General features: G+C 26.5%; 2 protein-coding genes across 2 annotated transcripts; one reads left to right on the top strand and one right to left on the bottom strand.

The window, feature by feature from the left end:
* The first annotated feature begins 3,330 nt into the window (after nucleotides 1-3,330).
* LOC123260559 (keratin, type I cytoskeletal 10-like) lies at nucleotides 3,331-5,685 on the top strand. The gene is made up of 2 exons (XM_044721715.1): nucleotides 3,331-3,485; nucleotides 4,946-5,685. Exons 1-2 carry the CDS (start codon nucleotides 3,468-3,470, stop codon nucleotides 5,564-5,566), a joined length of 639 nt encoding a protein of 212 aa, XP_044577650.1. The 5' UTR covers nucleotides 3,331-3,467; the 3' UTR covers nucleotides 5,567-5,685.
* Nucleotides 5,686-14,187: 8,502 nt separating this feature from the next.
* LOC123260560 (immediate early response 3-interacting protein 1) lies at nucleotides 14,188-17,068 on the bottom strand. Its single transcript, XM_044721716.1, has 3 exons — nucleotides 16,889-17,068; nucleotides 14,429-14,530; nucleotides 14,188-14,342 (listed from the first exon to the last, which is right to left on the bottom strand). Exons 1-3 carry the CDS (start codon nucleotides 16,977-16,979, stop codon nucleotides 14,287-14,289), a joined length of 249 nt encoding a protein of 82 aa, XP_044577651.1. The 5' UTR covers nucleotides 16,980-17,068; the 3' UTR covers nucleotides 14,188-14,286.
* Between the last annotated feature and the right edge of the window lie 495 nt (nucleotides 17,069-17,563).

Here is a 17,563-nt window from a genome sequence, read left to right on the forward strand (position 1 = left end):
ATCATTGTAAAAAAAAGTTTGGAAAATCCAAAAGTGCACGCCTCATAATCTCATTTTTCACAGTAATATTGATTAATATAAAATATAAAAAGCAAAATAATAAAAAACAGAAAACTCTGCTATGGTTTAGTGGCGTCATAACTCTAAGGTGAGGAAAAAAATTCCTATAATAAAATGTATAGATAGATATACAAAAAATCCACAGTCATATATTAGTTTTTTATAAATAATAATTTAACAACAGTGAATTGAACGCTCATATTAATTGAGAAAATCCGTCGTGTGTTACTTTAGATAATAAAAAAAAAATTATTCCTGCACGATCATTTTTTCGACCAATTTCCCTGCCAAATACACCCATCCATACACGGACGTCCAGAAAAGATTATGTTTAATGTTATTATTTACTATGTTAAACAAAAAAATTGTTATTGAAATATATTTTATGTGCCTGACAAATTATTTGACTTGATATAAGTGTACTCATATTAATTTGTAAGTGCGATATAAATAACGAAAAATCAATTTCAGTTTCGAGAAAACTGCTTTTTTTGAAATGTCAAGAGTAGAGCACAACCTCAACGCTTCGCTTATGAGGCGTGCAATTTATATTTTTTTGTTTAAAGAATTGACCGAAATAATTTTTAATTAAGACAGATATTAATTTTTTTGCAAAAAAATTAAGAAATCCTACACGGAAAGAACAAGATGACGCTGAATATCATCCCAGATTATACTCAGTGATATCTGTGGTGAAAAAAAATTTCAGATAGTATCTAAAAAAATCCAGATTATACTGCGTGATATCTGGATTATACTCATTGCAATCTGGATTATACTCATTATAATCTGGATTATACTCATTGTAATCTGGATTATATTAGCTACTATCTGAAATTTTTTTCACTTAGCATAATCTAGGATGATATCCGGTGTCATCTTATTCTTTTCGTGTACCGAGCAATAATTTTAATTTTTCTCATTGTAAAAAAAAATAAATTATTTAGAGTTTAATTTTTTGGATAATAAAATTATGAAAAGAAAAAAAAAAGAATCTAATTAAGAATTGAATCTAATTATTATTGATCGTAAAAGCTTGTAGGCTAAAATAACTGATTACTTAACATTTGACTGTATAAGAGAATAAATAAAATGATATGGTAATTAATAATCTTGTGTAGTAAATAAATCTTTAGAGTAACTGACTAATTGATAAAACAAAAATGGTTATGAACTAGGCATAAACTCGCGTCTATTATATTGCCTGTTATTAAACGGTTGAAGTAAATTTATTGACTTTGTCTTATAATTCAGATAAAATAATCTCAATTCATAACAATCAATGCAATGTCCATGAAGAGACAAGTTTCTCTTTTTTATTAAACCTTTTCTTTCATACTTTGTCTCATTTTATTTCGCATCATGTTTACTTATTTTCATCCTTAAATTACAGAGCTAATAATTGGTCGTTAGTAATGGAATAAAAAAATCCTTATTATTGCTTATTTCTCGACTCACTACATGGCGTATTATCACCAGGGACACCTCAAAGAAGCCGTTCAATAATGAAAGGAATATCTTATTTCGTATTGCTCCAATTTGCCGTCCGTGACCCAAAAATACGGTGGATGTTAGACCGTAAAATAATTAAATTGTTCGTATTAACTTAAAAACATCCACTTAGCTTTTGATCAGAAAATAAATAATGTGAATATTTATTTTTTCTTTTTTTAAAAAAAAATGTGATTTAATAAAAATGGTAATTTTAAAATATTTATGCCGAGACATCTCTTAAATGTTTAGAAAACACGTAAGTTGTAAAATTGAGGCCAGTTGGTAGCAATAACTTTACATAATACGTATAAAGAGTTGAGCTAAGCATTGCAACAAAGTCATCACGTTTGTCTAGTGTTATATTCGCAAAAGCTAGCTACTTAAATCTCGGTACGGTAGTTTGTTTGGTATAAATTATGAAAATAAGTAAATGAGCTTGAATAAGATTAAGAAGCTGGTAAAAAAAAAGAAGTTAATTAAAAACGAATAACCTCCATGAAAAAAAAATATATTTCGAAATATATAAAAAATGTATTAAAAATCTTTAAAACATATATAAATATTAGGGTGGCGCAAAAAAACTGACTAATTTTTTTTTTTAAGTCTCGAGTGAAAAAATGTTAGTTTTTGATGTTTTAAGAGCTCTCTCCAAAGGACAGCTTAAAAAAAAATTTTTAAGAGGTCGCTCCAAATTTTTTTAAATTTCAAAAATCAAATTTTTTTTTTTTTTTAATTTTTTTCTCGTTACGTCATAATTTTATAAACCAAAAAAAAAGGTTTTCCTGAAAGTTTCAGTTCAAAATGTGAATTTTAAAAGGCCGCTCATAATTTTTTTTTAATTTATTAGTGACTATTTAATTGGATTAGCATTTTTTGACTCTGAAATTTAAAAAAAAAATTATGAGCGACCTTTCAAAATTTAAATTTTGAATTGAAACTTGCAGGAACTTATTTTTTTTTGGTCTATAAAATTATGACGTAACGAGAAAAAAAATTTTTTTAAAAAATTTCGATTTTTGACGATTTTTGAAATTTAAAAAAATTTGGAGCAACCTCTTAAAATTTTTTTTTTGAACTGTTCTTTGGAGAGGGTTCTTAAAACATCAAAAACTATCATTTTTTTACTCGAGACTCAAAAAAAAAAAATAATCGGTTTTTTTGCGCCACCCTAATAAATATATATAAATTATGTATAGTAAATATATTTTTAATAACTAACTGTTGGCCGATTTTCATATATATTTTAGATATATTTAAAATATATTTTTGTATATTTTTAGCTATGTATTTTTATGTATTTTAAAATATAAAAAATATATATGAAAATCGGCCAAAAGTCAGTTATTAAAAATATATTTACTATACATATTTTTTATGTATTTATATATTTTTTATATTTTTTTTTTTCATAGGAAAATCGTGTACTTCTCTAGGTCTAGGACATCTAGGGATATCAAGTGCTCTTCTCAGCTTATAAATATAAGATTGTAGTTGTATAGATGCTGTTGTGGATTCTGTCGCAATCGGCCCCTTTACTTTTATTAAAATCGCGGCTAAAGTTACCTCAGCCCCAGATATAAAGTAAAATTTGAGAGGAAGAAAAAGAAGAAGAAGAGCATTCAGTGAGTAAATGTACGTAGGTATGATACGAGTAAGAGTAAGGAGTAAAGAGAGTCTTTATAACAGAGTGAATAATCTACTGGGTGATGTGTAACTCACTTGGAATTGGAAATGGTAGGTATATAACAGAGAAAGAGAATCCAACTTTGGAATTACTCTCACTCTGCCCCCGTCTCTTCTTCTACTAAAAACCCCCACAAATATCCACGTATCCCTCTCGACCTCACGGGTATAAAGGACACGGGTGAACCTTCTTCCAAGTCACACACAGCCGAATCGGCGTAGCAGTCAACATGAATCCTCTTTTTGCTGTAAGTATTTATATCATCTTCATAAGTATCGTCTTCTTTAAAAACAATCAACACTTGGAAAATTAGTTGCGGTGGATTTTTAACAAAGTTTATAAGTTTTTCGGTTCATTTTTTTTAAACTAATTTTTTAAGTGTTATTTATTAATTTTTATGTGTAAAATTGAAATTTATTAAAAAATTTTTTTAATGTTTAGTGGAGTAAAAATTATTATTTTTATTTGTTGAAATTTATTTTCAGCAAATAAAAATATAGTTTAATAATTCATATTTTCTTTAATATTTACAATAAAGAAATTTTATTTTTATATTATTTTAAATAAACAAAATAACAAAATTTTTTTAATTTCAAAATTATAAGCAAATTTTAGTTATTTGAATTATCATAAATATTAATTTAATTTGTCAAATATTTTAAAACAAATCAATTTTTTAGATACTTAAATCAAGATTTTTAGATACTTTAGGGAAGCAGCGTGACTTACTTATACAAATTTTTTCTGAATTTTATTTTTATTTCAAAAATTTAAGAAAGTCTTTAATAAAAAATTTTAAAAGTTGTAAAATTTTAAATTAATTTTTCGATAATTTAAAAGAAGCGTGCTAAATTTTTTATTGAATTTCCAAAACTGTTTTTTTTTTTTTTTTTACTTAATCCGGGCTTAATTTTCTATAAAATAATCAATAATAGTAAAAAAAACAAATTAATATACAATTTCAGGTTCTTAAAATTTTTTAAATTCTAAAATGATTTTTTTTTTTAGATTAAAAAATTAAAAGACAATTTATAGTATTCTTCATAAAATAAATTTTCTTGGATCAAGAAAATTTCTTAAAGCAAGAAAATTAATTTTGTTGGAATAAGTGAAATTTATTATCAAAAAAAATTTTTTTGCTCAAGAAAATAATTAGGAAAATTATTTTCTTAGCTCAAGTGAACTTTTTTTTTCTGTGTGGAATTTTATTAAATTATTTTTTGAATGGGTAATTAGTGATCGGTAAAATTTATAATTTTTTTAAACTACACAAATTTTTTCTGAATTTTATTTTTATTTTAAAAATTTAAGAAAGTCTAGTAAAAAATTTTAAAAGTTGTAAAATTTTTAATTAATTTTTTCGATAATTTAAAAGAAGCGTGCTAAATTTTTTATTGAATTTTAAAACTGTAATATTTTCTTTTAATCCTGGCTTAATTTTCTACAAAATAATCAATAATAGTAAAAAAACAAATTAATATAGAATTTAAGTTCTAAAAATAAATTTTCTTGGATCAAGAAAATTTTTTAAAGCAAGAAAATTAATTTTGTTGGAATAAGTGAAATTTCTTGATTAAAAAAAAAAAATTTTTTGCTCAGGAAAATTATTTTCTTGGCTCAAGTGAACCTTTTTCTCTGTGTATATATTTCTTCTTAATATCTCCAAGAAGATGTTCAATAAAAAATGTATATTTTAAATACTTACAGTGCGTGTTAATTGGACTAGTAGGCCTAGCCTGCTCAGAAGCTCCATTATCAGGATACAATTACAACAGACCAAGTGGTGGTAGTGGTGGATACTCAAGTGGCGGTGGATACTCAAGTGGTGATGGCTACTCCGGTGGTGGCGGCTACTCCGGCGGTGGCGGCTACTCCGGAGGTGGCGGCTACTCTGGCGGTGGAAGCGGCGGATACCAACAAGTGTCCGTCGGCTCCCAATCCAACGAAGGCGCCAACGTTGACGGTGCGCTCCTTGAGCAGATCAGACAAATCCTCTTGAAAGAAGAAGCCCAGGCCTCTCAATCAGGCGGATTCGGAGGCTCTGGCTACGCTCCAAACTCCAAATACAGTGCTCCAAGCTCCAGTTACGGCGCTCCAAGCTCCAGTTACGGTGCCCCTAGCTCCAGCTACGGAGTACCTTCCTACAGCAGCCGCGTTGTCGGAATCGATCTCGAGGGCATCAGACAAGCCATCCAGGTAGCCCAATTCAACCAAGTCAGCCAAGGATCCTCCGGCGGATTCGGCGGCTACCCCAGCGGACCCAGCCAGCCATCAGGAAGCTACGGAGCCCCTAGCAGGCCCAGCGGCAGCTACGGCGCTCCTTTCTAAATCAAATAATATTAATTATTGATAAATCCGACAATCCAGCCATGGACGCGGGCGTTCTCCATTTTTTAAGTATTATTAATTAAATATTTAATGAAAAATCGTAGTTTCATTAAATATTTACTTCTGTTATCATTTTTTACATCTTTCACTGGATTAATTAAAATCTAAACTCGGATTTGTTTTTTTTTACTTGACACTCTACGTAACAGATATCTTGATTTTTATTTTTTTATTAAATATTCGGATTTTTTTATAATAAACATTTCGTTTAATTTAATTAATTAATTAAAATAATTAATTAATTAATTAATTAAAATAATAAATTGTCGGGTGTCTGCTACTGTTAGTATGATTTAATATTAAAACAAAAATTTTATGCTTTTGTTTTTTCATAAATTTTGAAGAGTACCGTCGAATTAAAGTGCGTTCTTTAAATAAAAATTATCACCGGGACAAAAAATAAATTTATTATTAATAATAATAAATTATGAGCTAGAGTAGAAGTCTAAGAGGAGGATGATCGTGATTAGTACGGAATTTTATAAATTTTTTTTTTTATAAAAATTCGTACATTGTAAATATATTTACACATACACTTACACTCTATCGTCATTATTTTTATTATTATTTAAATGATTAATAATAATAAAAATAATAATAATAATGATTATTTGTTGAAAAAAGCAATTGAACTCAAAGAAGAAATAGATCAGGACTTCCCACACAAGACAGATTTCACTGCGTGGGAAATAATATTTAAAAAATGTTATTTAGCGCGTTATGTAACACCGGAAGTACATCTGAGTTGTGAGTTGTCCGGGTACTCTCGATCTTGTTAATGAGATCGTGATTCTCGAGAGCGGATTTTATTTGAGAGAAAAAAAAAAGCAAACGTCGAATCGGGCATTATTCTTCATTTGCTTTTTTTAGTTTAATTAAATAATTGAGTGCAATTGCCTGAAGATCTGACAAAAAATATGAATTACACATACATACACCTTTTTTACTGTATTAACCATGCATTTTGTACTTGTATAAAGGCTTTTTTGTAGAAAACAAAAAAATAAAAAAAAATCTCGCCACCGTTATTATAGTCTCTGATTTTTTGTTGAATTACCTTTACATATTTTTAGCTTAAGTGTATTTTTATTTATTTATTAGAATTGTTTTTTCTTATTTGTTAAAACTGCATGCCTTTCACCTTTCACTCCAAGATAAAAAGCCAGCGGCTTTAAGGACTAGATCACTCTTTTGGCCAGCTATTTTCACCTCTTCACGATGATACTCATTTATAAATGCTTCATCTTGAAACAATGATAATGATAATTATAATTACAATATTATTCATGATGAGAAATATAAATAAATGATTGAGCCGATAAAATCAAGATATGTATAGCAGACGAGATTCTACCCAACAAAGAAGAAAGGACATTATAAATTGTGAAATCCGGTTAAAGACATTCGAAAGTAAATGATGACGAGGTAACTTTTAATATCTTCGGCAGAAGACTTACTTATAAATAAAATATCCAATAGAATGTAGATTATACTTTTTAATACCTTCATAATTAATGTATCTCGGCTCATATTCATAAATAATAATTGATGTTAGTAATTAGTTTTTAAATTAAATGTTTGATACTAATTAAAGGCTATCGACAGGACTTCCACTTGTCAAATTAATAGAATAACTTTTAAGTGTCATGTTTATAATTATACATATATTGCAATTTAATGATTCATTCAAAGCACTTAAAACAATAATTGAAAAAAAATGGTTACAATTAATGACACTAAAGTTGACAGACATTAGAAACTTTATTATTGTATAGCAATGAAATTATTATAAAATAAATTTAATTAAAAAATTCCAAGTATGAAAATTTGAAATAAATTATGAGGAAAAATTTATGAAATTAAATTTAGCTGTCACCTGACAATTTTTTAATTTTTTTTAACAAAAAAATTTGTTCCAAAAAATTATTTTTAAAAAATTGCATTTTATATTTGTATTATTATACTAAAGTCAGCCGAAGTTTTTAATTTTTTGATTTTTCTTCATTAATTAAATTAGAACAAAAAAATATTTTTTTAAAATTGCACTTACAGTTTTTCAAGTTTTTTACAAGTGACATTTTTAAAAAATTTTTTTTGTACCAATTTTTTTAATTTTCAGATGTCGCCTAACTTAATATTCATTTTTTATTTTATCAAATTTCTACGAGTCCATTTTTTTTTAATTTTTTTGCCATAATTTATTTATTAAAGAAAATTTAAAAAATTGTCAAGTGATAGCTAAATTTAATGTCATGAAAAATTTTTAGAATCATTTTTTATTTGATTTGTTGTAAGATTAAAAATTGACAGTTTTCAGCTAACTTCAATATCATAACACTGAAATTAGCAGACACGACAATTTTTTTGTTTTTATTTAAAAATAAACGGTGTAAAAAATTATGATTAAAAAATTGCATTTATAATTTTTTGGAGCTTCTAAAGATGAAAATTTTTTGGCAGTTACACATTTTTACTCCAAATTACTCAACTCTGCGACATACTGTACTCAACATAAAAAATTGAATAACTTTAAAAAAAAAAAACTTCACTCAATTCATTGACTACTCAATACTAACTTTATTCAACGCTAAGTTTACTCAGTTCCAACTGTATTCAATGAAATCTTTACTCAATAGTATTTTATAAGTGACGGCGCGATTTCAAAAATCTCTATTCAATATTTTTTTATTTAATAATATTTTATTCAGAAAAAACAAAACTGTACTCAAAATTTCTCAGCTCTGTGCAATCTGTACTCCAATAATAGTATATTACACACCTAGGGAAGTAAAGTAAGAAATGTCTCAGATCACATGTAATTGTTGGCCGAGGCGAAGCCGAGGTCAACAAACATGTGATCTGAGGCTTTCTTATTTACTTCCCGAGGAGTGTATACTATTTTTTTGTCCGACGAAGGCGGAAAGCGGCAACTTAGTTTAGCGCAGCGGGACGAAAGTTGCCACTTTCCGCCCGGAGGGCAAAAAAATAATTTAATAAACTAAAAAAATAAATTTTTACTATATATAGATATATAAATTACATATAATTGAGTAAAGTTGACATTGAATAAAGTTTGTAAAACAATAGAATTTTATTTTTTAAGAATAAAATTATTAAGTAAAGTTTTTTTTTAATTTATTTAAAGTAAACATATTATTAAACAAAAAAAAATTGAATAGAGATTTTTAAAAGTGCGCCATCACTTATAAAATACTATTGAGTAAAGATTACAATTGAATACAGTTGGAACTGAGTAAACTTAGCGTTGAATAAAGTTAGTATCGAGTAGTGAATGAATTGAGTAAAGTTGTCTTTTTAACTTCCCGCTAAGAAAATTGAAAATTTTCAAAAATCGGGAAGTTATTGGTTTTACCCCGTTTTTCGAAAATCGAGTTTTCATCAGATCTCGACGTTTTGAGGTTCTAGGAAGCTTTCCTGACTATTCCCGCGAGGGTGTCACTATGTCTGTATGTATGTGTGTGTGTAAGTATGTAAATCTCTTATAACTTTTGAACGGTTGAACCGATTTTATCGCGGTTGGTGCCATTCGAAAAGGCTTCGCCAAACTTAGATTTTCTGTTAATTTGAAACAATTCGGACCGATAGATTTTGAGAAATTTGGAGAAATCTAAAAAAAAGTAGGAAAATAAATTTTTTCTGAAGTGGTTTTTTTGGGATAACTTTTAAACGGCTCAACCGATCGATTCCAAAAACTAATCAGCTATGAACTTTGAAAAACCACGTCGATCGCTGCCAATCCGGTCAAAATCGGTTGATTCGTTCGAGAGATATCGTGAACGAAAGAAAACCGAAAAAAGTGTTTTTTCAGAGTTACTCCGAAATTTATAATTTGACCAATTGAAACTTAGAAATTATTTATAAGGCTTAAAAAACTACGTAGAATGCCGCCAACCGCGTAAAAATCGGTTCATTCAAAAGATATTGCGGTATGAACATTCAAAAAATAGTGTTCTATGAAACTTCTATCAGACTTTTGAGCTCAAAGAGCTCAAAAGCATAGAAAAGGTATCTTTTTGAGCTCGGAGAGCTTAAAACAACACACAGATTGTACTTTTGAGCTCGAAGAGCTCAAAAAAGCGGCCAGGTATTAACGGAATTAGCGGGAAGTTGCAGGGATGGCCTTTAGGGTCAACCGTTTTCCTAATTTTTTTTTAAAGTTATTCAATTTTAAATGTTGAATACAGTATGTCGCAGAGTTGAGTAATTTGGAGTAAAGATGTGTAACTGCCAATTTTTTAATATATTTTTCTTGCTATAATTTATTTAAAAAATTCTAAAAATTATCAGATGCCTCTCAATTTCACTATTATTATGATTTTTATATTTATAAATAATACTAAAATACTTACGATTATTATTAAAAAGAGATTTTGACACATTTCTCGTACAAATATGAACGTGTCTTCGGTAGAATATTCAAAAAATGTCGGAATAGTATTTGTGCGTGTGAAGTTAGCAAACATCTGATTTAAATTTTTTCATTTTTGACAGATATAAATTTAAAATTATTAATCATCAAAAAAATTAAAAAATTCCATGACATTAAAGTTAGCAGTCACTTGACAATTTTTAAAATTTTATTTAACAAAAAAATTATTTTTAAAAAATTGCACTTTTTATTTTTGTTAACTTCTAGATGTCAATTTTTTTTCCATAATTTATTTGTTATAAAAGTTTTAAAATTATTAAATAAATGCTACATTAATTTTCATAAAAATTCCTTTAAAATTATTTTTTTTTTAATTTGTTTATCGATAATTTTTTTCTAAATAGCTTCTAATGTCTGTTACTTTTATGCTTATAAATTTCTAGAATAGGAATTTCTAGTGAAGCTATACGTTACCTGAAAAATGACAAAGTTGTTATTTATAATTTGTAACGGCAGAATAATTTAACAAATTACAGCAGATTTAGCAAAAAAAAAAAAAGTTTTTATAACCGAGTTATAATTTCTAATTAATACAAGAATTACGGACATGTCCTCTATAATTTTTTCCAGTTAGTAGAACGTCTTGCGTTTATTACCTAAATGAAAGAGCAATTAACGAGAACTAGAACGTGCGTAACTGTTACGTAGCGGTTGTAAGTGCTAGTACACGACTCCTATCCTTTTAACTTCTTTTTTAAAAAGTTTCTCAGATGTTCGATGCCAATCACGACCGAAGCTTGTTCTTACGTTAGAGTACCGCACACTCTTGATTTAACTTTACTTTTTTATGCTGATCAGCCAATTCCGCAATATTCCTCGTACAGATCTTCTATTGCTGTATTATAAATTTATATACACGCATGAGGGATGAGATTAGATTAATGTGTACAAAAATACGCAGTTTAATATTAATTGTACGGTGTAATGATATGTATGTACTCGAATGAATCTTATTGAGCAATTTGTAATGGTGAGTTGCATAATTTTACGTGAATGAAATGGTGTATTCCGTTTTGTTTTCTTTTCAAGATATAATAGGTAATTAAATGCACTATTGTTGATAAGAATAGCGCAAGATTTTTTTATTAATTTTTTTTTAATAGATCAAGTATAGTAAAATTTTATTTTTTAGCTTAGCAATCAATTTTGTTATTGTATACTCGAGTGTTGTTTTGATAAAAATTAAGGCTATTAATTATTTTTTAAGATGTTCGCTTGATGAATAAATGGAGCGGTAATCCGATTTAATTGTGAATATATGAATAATCTTTTTACACTAGCAACCTTGCAGTCGCTGTGTGACTGCTGTGACTTGTGAACTATAAATAAATAAAATTTTGCTTTATTAAATAATGACTTTTGTTAAATTGCACTATACTTTCTTAACTATTGACGTTTTTAAAGATCTAAGCACATACCGATGTTACACTCATCAAGAGCTTTAATTTGAGTACCCACATGCATTTTTGGTATATTTTTCATATATACATATATATGTATATATAATATATATAAATATATGAAAAATTGATGTGGGTACTTAAATGAAAGGTCTTGATGAGTGTAATGTCGAGATGAGCTTATATCTTCGAAAATGTCAATAGTTCACAAGATATTTGTTAAATTGCACTGTACTTTCTTAACTATTTACTTTTTTAAAGATATAAGCTCATCCCGATGTTACAGTCATCAAGATCTTTCATTTGAGTACCCACATACATTTTGATATATTTTTCATGTATACATATATATATATATATATATAATATATATATAAATATATGAAAAATTGATGTGGGTATTCAAATAAAAGGTCTCGATTAGTGTAATGTCAGGATGAGCTTATATCTTTAAAAATGTCAATAGTTCACAAGATACAAAGTCATTTCTTAAATATGTAACATATATAATATATATTTTAAGGATATAAGCTCATCCTGATGTTACACTCATCAAGAGCTTTCATTTGAGTACGAACATGCATTTTTGATATATTTTTCATATATACATATATTTAATATATATAAATATATGAAAAATTAATGTGGGTACTTAAATGAAAGGTCTTGATGAGTGTAACATCGGGATGAGGTTATATCTTTAAAAATGTCAATAGTTCACAAGATACAAGGTCATTACTTAATTATGTGCCTAGAGATAGAGCATTTTCGAATGCAGCCCAAATACTTATTATCATAAATTGACTATTGGTGAGAATGATATGAAACCATGAAAAGGCACAACTCCAGGTCAAGACTTTTTCAACGATACCAATTTAACCATAAAAACCCATTTTATCATATAAATACACTGGCCAAAAAATTTTGCTTATTCTCTTAATAATATAATAGTATATTACACACCTAGGGAAGTAAAGTAAGAAATGTCTCAGATCACATGTAATTGTTGGCCGAGGCGAAGCCGAGGTCAACAAACATGTGATCTGAGGCTTTCTTATTTATTTCCCGTGGAGTGTATACTATTTTTTTGCTCGACGAAGGCAGGAAGCGGCAATTTCGTCTAGCGCAGCGGGCCGAAAGTTGACGCTTTCTGCCCGTCGAGCAAAAAATGATATTTTCTCACCTCCGGGCGGAAAGCGTCAATTTTCCTCCCGCTGCGCTAAACGAAAATGCCGCTTTCCGCCTCCGTCGAGGAGAAAAATAGTAGACACACCACGGGCAGTAAATAAGAAAGCCTCAGATCACATGTTTATTGACCTCGGCTTCGCCTCGGACAACAATTACATGTGATCTGAGACATTTCTTATTTTACTGCCCTAGATGTGTAATATACTATTAAATGAATGATACTGAAGTTAGCTGACAAGTGTCAATTTTTTAAATTTTTATAACAAATTAATTACAACAATAAAAAATGCTTCGAAAAATTTGCACTTGTAATTTTTTTTTATTTTCACATGTAGAATTTTTTTATTAAATTTTTTTCATAATAATTTAATTACTAAAAAAATTTCTACTGTTTGTCAAATTCAATGCTATTGAAATTAGCAGACGTATGACATTTTTTTTTATTTTTATTACAAATTAATTATAAAAAAAAATATTTTTTAAAAAATTACACTTGTAATTTTCTTATTGAAATTTTTTCATAATAATTTTGTTATTATAAAAATAAAAAAAATGACTGATGACTGTTAATTTCAGAATTATATAATTAATTTTTAATATATTTAATAAAAAATTATTTGGAAATTTTTTTCATTGTTTTATAAAACTTTCTAGATATTAAAATTTTTTTAGATTGAATTGTAAAAATTATAATAAAAAAAAATTCATACCTTCAATCATAAATCAATAAATAATTTTATTGAAAATATTTCTCATAAATATTCTAGCGGGAATTAATGACTTTTATAAAACTGTAAAAGTATCAAGCTAAAAGATAATAAGGGTGATCAGATGGTTTCCTATTGATGCAAAATTATTAAAATAATCTTTTATTATTACCAATAACTAATTTTTAAATTTAGCATCAGAATTTAATAATAATAACATTTATAATGTAAGATAAAGATGTAAATTTATTGGGGAAAGTATTCGTAGCATGAAAACGTGAGATAGTTGATGAAAAGAATTATATTGCATTATACGTGTATAATTTGAGATAAAACTACTGTAATAATAATAATTATAATTTTAATAATGAGAAATAATTAAAGTAGTTAAATAAATTATTTAATATCATTATTAAATTTTTTAAAACGATCTTAATTGCTAATTAAGAACATTTTTTAAACTACTTTTCGTTTTGTAACTACTTGCGGTAAATTAATCTACTAAAAAAAAAAAAAAGTATCTTGAGAAATATTATCAGCTAATTGAATAAAATAATTAAAATAAACAAAAAAATATAATGAAAGCTTACGATACAATTAATCAGCTCTTTTGTTAATCTTCTTCCAGTTAAATTTTACTCAGTACAACAATACGCAATACAGGATACAGGATATTATTTTGCTTGTAAAAAATCAACGAGCAAATAAGATTTTAAAGTTTAAATTTGTGAAGAAAGTATTGGAAAAAATTACGGAATTTGTTAATTATAAAACTTTTACCGTTTTTTTTTTATTTATTTTGTCTTTCTTTATAGTTTATTTATTTCATCAGACTTTGATATAAAAAATTAATTTTTATTTTTATTGATGATTATTTTAATAAATTTATGTACAAGCTGCTTTTCGTGTAGCCATTTATCCAACTACTAATTTAAAGATCATCACTATTATGTTGAGAAATATTAATGGTACTGAAAATAAGAAAAAAAATATTATGTAGTTTAATATCGTAATTTAAATTTAAAGATGATTTAAGAACAAAAAAAAAATATCTTACTTCTTGCCACAGTTCTGATGGATCTGATAAGATTGAGCATTTGAGATTTAATTGTTGGTGGTTCTCCGAAGCCTCTGATATCTTGTTGCGCTCCCCAACCAACTAAAAAATTGTTTTTATCATCGATATTATTAAGAGAATGAGCAAAATTTTGTGGCCAGTGATTTATATGATAAAATGGGTTTTTATGGTTAAATTTGGTATCATAAGAAAGGTCTTGGATTTGGAGTTGTACCTTTTCAAGGTTTCATATCATTCTCACTAATAGTCAATTTATGATGATAAGTATTTAGGCTACATTCGAAAATGCTCTATCTCTAGATACATAATTAAGAAATGACCTTGTATCTTGTGAACTATTGACATTTTTAAAGATATAAGCTCATTCCGATGTTACACTCATCAAGACTTTTCATTTGAGTACCCACATCAATTTTTCATATATTTATATGTTATATATATGTATATATGAAAAATATATCAAAATGCATGTGGGTACTCAAATTAAAGCTCTTGATGAGAGTAACATCAGGATGAGCTTATATCTTTAAAAACGTCAATAGCTAAGAAAGTATAGGGCATTTTAACAAATATCTTATGAACTATTAAGATTTTTAAAAATATAAGCTCATCCCGATGTTACACTCATCAAGACCTTTCATTTGAGTACCCACATCAATTTTTCATATATTTATATATATATATTATATATATGTATATATGAAAAATATATCAAAAATGCATGTGGGTACTCAAATGAAAGCTCTTGATGAGTGTAACATCGGGATGAGCTTATATCTTTAAAAACGTCAATAGCTAAGAAAGTATAGGGCATTTTAACAAATATCTTATGAACTATTAAGATTTTTAAAGATATAAGCTCATCCCGATGTTACACTCATCAAGACCTTTCATTTGAGTACCCACATCAATTTTTCATATATTTATATATATATTATATATATGTATATATGAAAAATATATCAAAAATGCATGTGGGTACTCAAATGAAAGCTCTTGATGAGTGTAACATCGGGATGAGCTTATATCTTTAAAAACGTCAATAGTTAAGAAATGAGGTTGTGTCTTGTCAACTAATGACATTTTTAAAGATATAAGCTCATCCCTATGTTACACTCATCAAGACCTTTCATTTGAGTACCCACATCAATTTTTCATATATTTATATATATTATATATATGTATATATGAAAAATATATAAAAATGCATGTGGGTACTCAAATGAAAGCTCTTGATGAGTGTAACATCGGGATGAGCTTACATCTTTAAAAATATCAATAGTTAAGAAAGTACAGTGCAATTTAACAAAATCCATTATTTAACAAAGCAAAATTTTATTTATTTATAGTTCTCAAGTCACGGCAGTCACATAGTGACTACAAGGTTGCTAGTAATTATAATTAAATTAAGTTAATTATTATTACTACTCAGTTTTAAAATTGTCTTGTTTTTCCAATAAAATAAATATTGTTACTCTGTTTTAAACTTCTGATTATTTAAAAATTCCATTGTTCTTTAGATTGAACCACATTAATGATAAACAGTTGTTCAAATTATGTAATGATTCTTTACATTATCCAGCTTTTAATTTAATGATACTGAAATTAACAGACATCTGACAATTTTCTAGATTTTTAAAACAATTAAATTATTATTAAAAAAATTCCACCTGCAGAAATTTAAAGTGTGAATTTTTTTAAATATTTTTTTTCTTACTAATTTGTTAATTTATAAAATTTCAAATATTAACTGGTAATTTGTTTATAAAATACATAAATTATGTTATTGAAATTGAGAGACATTTAACAACTTTCAGAATTTTTTTAACATATAAATTATAGTAGAAAAAATTTATTTAAAAAATTCCATTTTTAAAAGTTCTAAAAAATTGTAAATGCAATTTTTTAAAAATATTTTTTTAGACCTAGTTTATTTTTATAGAAAAGTAAGAAAAATTGTCAAGTTTTTGCTAATTTCAGTGTCATAAATTAATGAAAATTAATTTAGCAGATATTTTATAATTTTAAGAATTTTTTTAACAAATAAATTATGTCAAAGAAAATGAGGAAAAAAAATTAATATTTAGAAAATTAAAAAAATAAAAAATTCAATTTTTTAGAAATAATTTTTTCGGAGCAAATTTATTTATTAAAAAAAATTTTTAAAATGGTCAAGCAACTGCTAACTTTAATGTCATTAATTATGACATTTTCTACTTCAAGTACGAAAATATTGATGGGCTAATAAAATTATTAAATAAAAAAAAAAAAAATTGTGAAAATAATGAGAAGAAATGAAGAAATATTAAAAAAATGAAATCCGATATTGTTGTATAAGAAAAAAAAAAAAAAAAAAGGCTTCATAATAAATATTACAAAAATACATTTGACGTGTCATGTTTGAGGTTAACTATTTTTGAATCTAGTAACAGAACTTACTTTTATTCAAAAATCTTTCTTCATGTAAGACACAGACGGCATTTAAACATAAGAGAGTTGCTTCGAATAACGTCCATAAAGTAAAGGCCATATTTATGTTTATTTCTAATTATTTCTAATATTATTACAAAGGACTATTAAGAATTGCAAATTTGAAAACAAAATCTGTTCATTAAACAAATCCAATGTTATCATGTGTAGGTGGCGCAGGTGTAAATTTTTCCATCTGATGGTAATGTACAATTTTATTTTTTATTTTTTATTTTTTATTGAAAATATAAATTACTATTATTAAAAAACTCAGTATTTTTATGACACATGTCAAAAAAATTTATTATAAATTATAAAATTATTATAAAATCTATAATAATTTTTTTTTTTGCCATTTAGGATTTTTTGGCCCTGCGACTGGTCCTTAACAAAAATCTGACATGCGCAGATTATAATAGTAAAAAAAAAAAATAAAAATCAGAGAAAGAGAAGCGAAAAATGTTATTGTGACAGAATTTGAATATTAACGATTTTTCTAGTTGTATTAGCGTAATAGAATAGGAGCCATAGAAACTAAAAAGTGATAAATAATAAATATATAATATACTATAGACAAAAAAATCCGCCAGCTATTTTCTCTGAAAATTATTTTTTCGATAATAAGTATATATATTTTGTATTTGC

Source organism: Cotesia glomerata, linkage group LG3 (assembly GCF_020080835.1).
Source record: "Cotesia glomerata isolate CgM1 linkage group LG3, MPM_Cglom_v2.3, whole genome shotgun sequence".
NCBI lineage: Eukaryota > Metazoa > Arthropoda > Insecta > Hymenoptera > Braconidae > Cotesia > Cotesia glomerata.